This window comes from Anopheles nili, chromosome 3 (assembly GCF_943737925.1).
Source record: "Anopheles nili chromosome 3, idAnoNiliSN_F5_01, whole genome shotgun sequence".
Classification (NCBI taxonomy): domain Eukaryota; kingdom Metazoa; phylum Arthropoda; class Insecta; order Diptera; family Culicidae; genus Anopheles; species Anopheles nili.
The window spans coordinates 22150731-22159382 of record NC_071292.1 but is presented as its reverse complement, the minus strand read 5'-3'; the positions used below and the strand labels follow the sequence as shown (position 1 = coordinate 22159382).

Below are 8652 nucleotides of genomic sequence, written 5' to 3'. Positions count from 1 at the left end.
ATAATGTACCGCACTGGCTATTGAACGTTTTGCAGATTGGTTTCGATGATTGCTTGTTTGAGGAATCTGCACAATGAAGGACGAATCGAAAATTGACTTCAATCACACTCATTTCAAAACAGGACAATATACTCAGTGCTGATAGCTGTGTGACATTATTTTATATGAACGTATCACGCTGACGCATTGATGGGTCATTTCGAAGCGTAAGTACAGGAATAGAAACTGAAATAAAATATACAAAAATAAACCCAGCCCCGGACTGGGTATACGCAAAGGTCAAAGAGCAACTATCTGGGATTCTGTTTGCATTCTCCACACAATCCAACCAAAACGAAATCGAATCGTTACTAAACCAAACGGAATACTAATGGACTCACGTGCGCTCTCTTTCAATTCCAGCGTGACAGCTTCCATCGACATGCGATCCCACACCCACGCCAAAGCACATTACGTACAAAGTAAACAGTAAATTAGTGTAAAGTGTAGTGATAGTTCCCTCCCAATTCGATTAAGCACATTTCGAGGCAAAAAGCAAGCGTCACCTTTCGTAGTTGAACAAAAAATAGTTAGCCAAGGAAGCGGAAACGAAAGAGACAAGTCTCGTTCATTCGCAGAAGTAGCAGCAGTAGCAGCAGTAGCAGCATGGCCCTCAGTACGACGACCGATGCGTCGGTGGATGTCATCGCACAAAAACGGCTCGAGTGTCTGGAGACGCTCAATGAAACCGCCGATACGACGATATCGGGTAAGTGCGATGGAGTGGGACACTTTTTCGTGCTTTCGTCGCCATGCAGAAGAAAGGGTGGAAATGCAGGAAAACTCTCCTTCAGAGCAATGGATGAAGCAAAACAAAAAAAACAGAGAAAACGGACGAGCGTTGTGGCGAAAATCCAATTAAAAGTTTATCTGATTAATGATGCAGCAATGGTCTGGCTTGGACGCTAGAACCGCTCGGTTCGGTTACGACTGCTGCACCGCTTCAGCTGCATAATCATTGGATTTATAGTTAATTAGAAGGGTGAATCATTATTGCCGCACAATCGATCGCCCGAGACGATCCCGCCGGTTGACCCAAGCACGGTGTCTGATATTGCGTTTCCAACGTTTCGATGCTTTCGTTTTCCGTTTCCGACAGGACTCTTCTGCCCCGGGACATGGGACGGATGGCTGTGTTGGCCGGACACGGCTGCGGGCACCTCGGCGTACGCGCTTTGCCCCGCGTTCATATCAGGTTTCGATCCAACGAGTAAGTCGATCGAACGGTCGTGTTGGTCGTGGGGGTTTTCCCACTGTTTAAAGTGTTTTCTCCGTTACAGGATTCGCGCACAAGGCGTGCGAAGAGAACGGTGAGTGGTTCCGGCATCCGCATACGAACAAGAGCTGGTCGAACTACACAACCTGCATCAACCTAGACGACTACGAGGTAACTTCGACGGCGAGAGTGTGCCCATTTTAATCGCATTTGTTTTCCCACGCCTCTTAACGCGTTGTCTCGCTCTCTCGCTCTCTTTTTCTCCCATTCGCAGTGGCGAAGGCAGGTGAACCTAATATACGAAACCGGATACGCCATCTCGCTGATAGCCATTCTGCTGTCGCTCGCTATTTTAAGCTACTTTAGGTAAGCTCATTTTCGTACGTTTGGGGGGTTTTTATTTTTGGGAGCGCCTCCCGGGTGGATTACTTGGTGTCGAGATGATGAATTTCGTTCTCGCTCATTAGGGTTAAGTTACTCGACCCGAAAGGATCGGCCATTCATTGTGGTGTTCGTAATGAAGCTCAAGTGGTGAGCATCGAAGGCACGCCTAGGGCAAACACCACCAAGCAAACAAAGGTGAAGGAAAAGGTCAACCAATTATAAATAGCAAAGTGACTGGTATTATTTTGCGCATTACCACTTAATTCCCTACTTTTGGCCACAACGTGCGAATTCGACTCGATTTGTTTCATTTCAGTTCAACCAGCACTTGAAGGCTTAGCAATTGATTTATGAATTCTATTCCTCACCCAACGTTAATTTTGAGATTTATTTGTTTCAAATCACTCGATCACGGTTGGTTTCCCCGGGGAAATTACCTTCGTTCAAAATGAATTCGCTGCGCAGGCAATACTCCATTGCAAAATAAGCAATTCACGCTTAGAGACATCCCACACGGACCTTTATTAATGTAACCCTTTGTGATTAGCCTAATCCTATTCACCTGTTTATTATCATCCAACTATGATTAAAATTTTCCCTCGCCAACTGCCAGGCAGGATCGTTAATTTCGCTTTCTCAGTCAGAGCCTGGCAATATTTCCACCACCGGGAGCCTGCAAACCCATAAAACAAACCCTCGTTTGAGCACGGAATTCAATATCGCATCTTTGCTCTTCCGTGCAAACTCACCCACACATCCAAATGCGCCACCCACTTTCTACCTTCATGCTCTTCCATGTTGTTGCAGGTCGTTGAAGTGCGCACGGATAACGCTACACATGAACCTGTTTGCATCGTTCGCCTGCAACAACTGCCTGTGGCTGTTGTGGTACCGGCTCGTCCTGACCGATCTCGATGTCCTGCAACAGAGCGGTGTAAGCTGTGCCCTAGCGTCCGTGTGACACCCTCCTTCCGGTTGTGGCTAATGATTCCCTGGTTTCTCTTCACCCGTTGCAGGCTGGCTGCATCACGCTGCACCTGGTGTTGCACTACTTCCTGCTGACCAACTACTCGTGGATGCTGTGCGAGGGCTTCTACCTACACACGGTGCTAGTGTCGGCGTTCGTCTCCGAGAAGAAGCTGCTCAAATGGCTGCTGGCGCTCGGCTGGGGTTCGCCTGCCATCTTTATCGTCCTGTACGGGTTTCTGCGCGGATATGCCAGCCCTCCGCATGACACGATAGAGTAAGAAGAATCGACTACCATCGGGAGGGAGTTTTCCTGCCCGTGGCGTTTGGATGGTATTATGAACGAACGGGAGGCGAACGATTGATGCGTCTGCAATCACCAATGATCCAATTATGAGCCGTATTTGCAGGCGCATTGAAATTGATGCGCATTTATTATCGGCTTTCTCCGGCGGAAGCGACGGGACAACATCGTTATGGATTTTTCAGCATTATACTCAAGTCATTTTATCTTCTGAATTGTTAGGCCGATGATGCAAACAAAGTTAAAGTAGCGCCTAGGAGGAACTGCATTTTGGTTTTTGCATTCAGTTTTTTGCTGTATAGCGTCTGTTTCTCTTTAATATTTTAAATTTGATTTCAAACAAAATAATTTTGTTGGATGTTTTTTTTTGAGTTCAATTCTATACGAGCATGTAGCTTAACGCTAGCGTAAATTCTACTTTATTTCTTATTCTACTGAAATGGTCAAAATGCAGCTCTTTGTTACTGACATAATGCGTTATATGCATTTTGAGCGTTACTGAAGCGTATTTTAGAAATGCATTTTTGTATGGTTCTTTTTTCACTCCTCCAGGACAGAGTTGCATTGAAATGAGTTTTTTCCTGTTCCTTCTCATGGAAAATAACCGTTTGACGCTACAATACGTACTCGGTTTTGGTCGAGTATATTTTTTGTGTCGCTTAACCCATTATGTCTGGTTGCAGCATGACTCATGGAAATGTGCTTTCACGCGCTGCTTTCGACCATTTCCCGGTTTCTCATTTATTCATTCGCCCCTACTCGAATCCCTCTAATCTCAGGTACTTCGTTTCCTTTTTTTATACTTCCGTTTCCGCTTTTTTACTACACCTGTTGCCGTGGGTAGATGCTGGATGAACGATAGCTCCTTCAACAAGGTGTTCGTCGGACCGGTCTGCATTTCGATGCTGCTGAATCTCGTGTTTTTGTTCAACATCATGCGAGTGTTGCTGCTGAAGCTAAAGGCTCCCGCCGGACCGCACGGAGCGGGCCCCTCGAGGACGATTCTGCAAGCCTTTCGGTAGGTACACGAGCCCCAAGGGCGTAGGGAATCAAGCCGTTCCGGGTTGCTGTTTTGTTAGTTCGTTATTTATTTGCCATTTTTTGAGGTTTCATGTGTTCCGCTCCACTCGGAGTCCGGCTGGCATCCGGTTTCTTTTGTGGGCGTGTGTTTGGGTTTCGTTTCATGGTTACACATTTTCAACAGCAATGGATTTTCAAAGGGAATGTATGAATTAAGTTTTCCCACCGGGGTGCACCACAGCTTGGCATGAAGCAGACTTTAGAAAGCTCTAAACGCTTCGGGTTTACTGGGAAACTGTTTCGTTTTTCGCTTAATTAAGTTCCGTTTTAGCCGTAACAAAAAGTTGCCAACTTCCGTACGTAAAAAAAAAGTTAAATAAATGAGAAATTTCTCACTCTAGGGCAACGCTTCTGCTTGTGCCGCTGCTAGGTCTCCAGTACATGCTGACACCGTTCCGTCCAGATCATGGACATCCGTACGAGCGGACGTACGAAACGATGCTCGCTTGCACCTCCTCCTTTCAGGTAGGGACTCTCTTTTACTAAGACGGCGTGTCCTCATAGCTCACGAAAAAAATGAAAACAAACAAAAAATGCTCAGAGATTAACGTGTTTACCTTCCCGTTGCGGCCACAACACCGGGGCACCATAGGGCTTGTTCGTGGCAGTTCTGTTCTGCTTCCTGAACGGCGAGGTGATCGCACAAGTAAAACGCAAATGGCGTACCGTGTTCCTGCGCACCCGCGCCAACTCCTACACCGCGACGCAAGTGTCCGTAAGTATGCTGCCGGCTTCAGAATGGCCGTTTTGCTCGCCGTTTGTTTGTTATTTTTTGTTTCGGCACTACAAAATCCTCCTCCGCTTTTGCACCTGTACTTGGCAAAAAAAAAATGCATCGGCAAAACCTGTGCGCAGGAATTGACAAGAGTCATCGGAAAGGAGCCGGTTGCCGTGGCTTGCACTCGTTATCGGTGCATTCTACGACTCATCATTGCCTTAAAGGGCACGCTGAAGCGCGAGTTCCTTTCCGATGAATCCTGCATCGCTTGCAAAACCGTTCGCCAATCCCCGTAGGTATCTTGTGCCAGCAACAAACACGCTTATCATCCGCAACCGGTACCGACCCTGACACCGCTTTTGCGCACCTCGTTTACATGTCCTACCTTCGCATTCCACCTGTTGGTCGATCTTGCCCTTGGACTGCCTGTTAAATCAAAGCTTAACACGATGTTCTCAGGCGCTAGGTGAAATCTAATTCCCCTTTGGCTAACGGTCGTCTCGTGGCCTACTTCAAGCGAGTGCTAGTGCAATGACGTACCTGCACGCATCCAAGCACCCCGGTGTCGGTGCATTGCAAACGATAGTGCTGGATTAGGGAAGATAAACAGAAGGCGCCACTTACTTTCCTTATCGGTTGCTTTTCCCTTCCTTCTGCGGATCCACTATCCACACCCGGAGACTAAACTAAAGCTTCTAGTTGACCATTCCCTATCCTTGTTCGTTTGTGTGGATGTGTGTATGCGTGTGACTGTGAGTGAATTTGCAGATGCATGTGTATGTGTGCGCGCGTTGGTGTGCATTTGTAGATTCATTCACAGAATATCACACACAGGCACACTTTTTCTGGCTCATTTTCTCTCTCTCTCTTTCTCTTTTTCTCCCGCATTTCTTCTCTATTTTCTTCTTTCGTCCTGTACTTTCAGTCCTACGCTATATCTGAGACGAGTTTTTAAGTAAATTGCAATGCAAGTACCGTATTTTTCTTTGCTCCATTTTTCCTCTACTGGTTTGCCTTTTTTTCCAATCACCATGAAATGTCATCTAACGCCTAAGCTTTCCCTAGCTTGCTCTTGATTTGACTTTGTTTGAATAAAACTCAAAGTCCCACAAGATCCAGTCGTATGGAAAAGTGGTGTTGATTTTTTTGTTGTATGGTTTTCAGCTAAATTTATTTATCTCCCTCGTAAGGTTATATATGTGTTTAAAAACCGTTGCTACATTTTGTTTTCCTTATTCAAATTTAACTATTTATTGTATGATGTTTCGCTATCATGTTTGTTTTTTATTTGCTCCGTTTTTAATGCTTGTTTCAAATTACTTACTCACCTGTTGCACATGTGATTCCCTGTTCTTCTGAAACTTTCCTCCAATACTATCCAAAACACCAACTTTCCAGCGATATACTTTTGCACTGTCTCTCTCCATTATCTCTCAAGCTTCTCCATTCTAGCTCCCGTTCTTGCTCACTGTTTGCTCACTCCTTTTCTCTCACTACTTTATCATTCTCTTTATCTTCTTCTCTGTTGCTTTGTGTTCGTCTGTATTGTCCGAATGTAAAATAAATCCCCAATTCTAATCACAGCCGGTCACCTTGCAGTTCGTCCGTTGCGGTCCACCGGTGCCAGGAGAGGAGAAAGTTTGACTAAACGAGTACTCCGACTGCGGCACGGCCAAGTCCGCCCGGAAGCCGAACAGTAACCGCAGCAGTGGTGGCAGTCGCCACCGGAAGCGGTCGCTGTTGCCATCATCTCCGGAACCGCCACTCCCACCCGTCGCCAGCACAACTTCGCGCCCATTCGATCGTGACGGCCGCGACCAATGTTCCTCACCAAAGGCCCGGGACACTGATTTTACCACATCCGCCGCTCGTGTCACCGCTACAACGACCACCGATACCGCGAGTGCGACCACGCAAAGGGTGCACTTCCGGCCGGAACCGGTAGCCGATCTACGCCCGATTCCGGACGTCAAAAACGGCCACTGGACGGGTTCGGCTCCGCTCAACGGTTGCTATGCGACAGGTGAGCGCAATTTCCCCGACAACGACGACGACGATGTCGTCGATGCCGGTGCCCCCGCGGATGAGATCTTGTAGGGATGCTGAGAGAAGCAGGCAACTGCATCGGTTGCGATCGGTTCATTACTAGCTTTAAATGGATCCTGTATGTGTAGGTTTAAGTTGCTGTGAATGGAACGCGTACGGCCAAAAACAAACAAACTAACCAACAAAAAACTATCCCATGAGCTGACATCTGTACCCTTTTAAGGAACGGTTGCAAAAAGAATGTTTAAAGAGATATAGTTAAAAAAAACACACTACCCACGGTGCACAGAACCACCTGTAGATATTTTAAAAGCGGTTTCCTTATTCTTTTCGGTTAAGTTTTACACCCGTTCGAGGCTTTTCGAAACCCAATCCCAAACCCCGATAGGTGATGTACTTCTGCACGTTAAAGTTTAGAAGCAGACACTGTCCAATAATGTAGGCGACTGAGACGTGGCTTACACAACGATGGTGTAAAAGAGCTAGAAAAAGGAAGTGTCCAATTAGCTCTCCGTCTTGGGGAAACCCTTGTAAACACACACACTCACACACACTTAATGCGATATTCTCGAACAATGTTCGAATGGGCGATAGAATTAATGGTAGAGTAGGTCAAAGAAGAAAACGCAAAGCGTTAAGCGAAGCAAACGCTCCACAAATCGTACACATTCAATGAACGTTTCCACAGAATAGTAACGTAGTAGCAAAGATTCCATTGGCGGAAGAACAAAGGAAAAATAAGTAACTATTTAAACCCACTGGTGTTAATCGTCACTGTCAGCCGTCGTTCGTGCGTCGCGAAAGTTTTTCACATTCTCAATCGTTGTAATTGTGCGCCGAAATTATAATAAAAGAAGAAAATAAAACACTTGTTCATAATAACTGATTGTGCTTGAATGGTATGAAGTAAAATTCAAAAAAAAAAAAATCCAGCTAAATACATAATAATGTGTGTACACCGAAAGCGATGATTAAATTCTGCTGTATGCATAGTTCTAACTCAACCCAGTGATGAGTTAGTTTCCGCAATGGAGACGCCTGGTATTTGATGGAGACGCCCAGTTACTCGTAGGTGGGGGAATATTGAGCATCTCTTTGATGTTAAATACTGTTACAGGAATAGATGCCAATGTCTGAAATGCCATCAAACAATCCTGTTGAGCATTCCAAAACGTAGGATTCTGCAAACCCACTCCAAAAATGGTACTTCTCCTTGCAGCAAATGCAGCGACATTGTAACAATGCTTTCTGTCATATCGCATTCCAATTACATTGAAATTCGTCAATAACGCAGCCGGATTGAATGTTTGGCGTTGTTAACTATCCGTACTATTCGACTATCAGCCAACTCGGTGTTTGAGCTACCACAGCTTAATTGGTGCTAAGCTTTTGAGCTAGCTGTTCCAACCATGATTCGCGGTGCGGCCGAGCACCACCTGCGATTGCGAGAAGGAAACATGATGCGTCACTGCTGTCATCAGTCCCGCAGCAAAGCCGGAGATATGGATGGCTTCCCCTCGAAACAGAGCCGATTAAACAACGGTCTCCACGGGTAGCCTTTCCGGGCCGGGTTTGGAAACGCAGTAGAGCAGGAAACCCATGGAGACGTATTTGTTTTCCATTGTGTCGCCACATTAAAAACGATTCACGAGGATAACAGCTCGCCTGCTTGCGTCGTTGGGGGGTGTGTTTGTGTTTCATTTTAGCAAAAACAACATTTGTCGCTCTCGTCGAGTGCCCACCAAAGTTCGATGCGGGAAGGAAGCGGAGACCGAGCTTCGATGCCGCCATCTGAACCAAGCTGCATTAATCGAGCGTAGATGGAAGGAAATTGAGCGGTGTAGGAGGAATTATGTCAGCCACTAGGGCGCGGTGAGCTATCACATATCTTTCTCCGCA

The 8652-nt window shown here is 46.2% G+C and overlaps 1 protein-coding gene across 2 annotated transcripts; it reads left to right on the top strand.

Moving 5' to 3' along the window:
• The first annotated feature begins 451 nt into the window (after positions 1-451).
• LOC128727883 (calcitonin gene-related peptide type 1 receptor) lies at positions 452-6351 on the top strand. Of its 2 annotated transcripts, none has more exons than XM_053821837.1 (10): positions 452-748; positions 1139-1249; positions 1320-1426; positions 1530-1621; positions 2447-2573; positions 2656-2882; positions 3754-3927; positions 4331-4454; positions 4582-4704; positions 6307-6351. In XM_053821837.1, exons 1-10 carry the CDS (start codon positions 646-648, stop codon positions 6349-6351), a joined length of 1233 nt encoding a protein of 410 aa, XP_053677812.1. In that variant the 5' UTR covers positions 452-645. The 2 variants fall into 2 exon arrangements, with proteins under 2 accessions (XP_053677812.1, XP_053677811.1); XM_053821836.1 differs by having other exon boundaries at positions 6292-6351.
• Positions 6352-8652: the final 2301 nt, after the last annotated feature.

Bases quoted from the DNA above. Each gene is read 5' to 3' on its own strand.
- LOC128727883 (XM_053821836.1), top strand. From the start codon at position 646: ATGGCCCTCAGTACGACGACCGATGCGTCGGTGGATGTCATCGCACAA. The intron at 1,250-1,319 runs GTAAGTCGATCG...TCTCCGTTACAG, and splicing joins ATCAGGTTTCGATCCAACGA to GATTCGCGCACAAGGCGTGC. The intron at 4,455-4,581 runs GTAGGGACTCTC...GGGGCACCATAG, and splicing joins CTTGCACCTCCTCCTTTCAG to GGCTTGTTCGTGGCAGTTCT.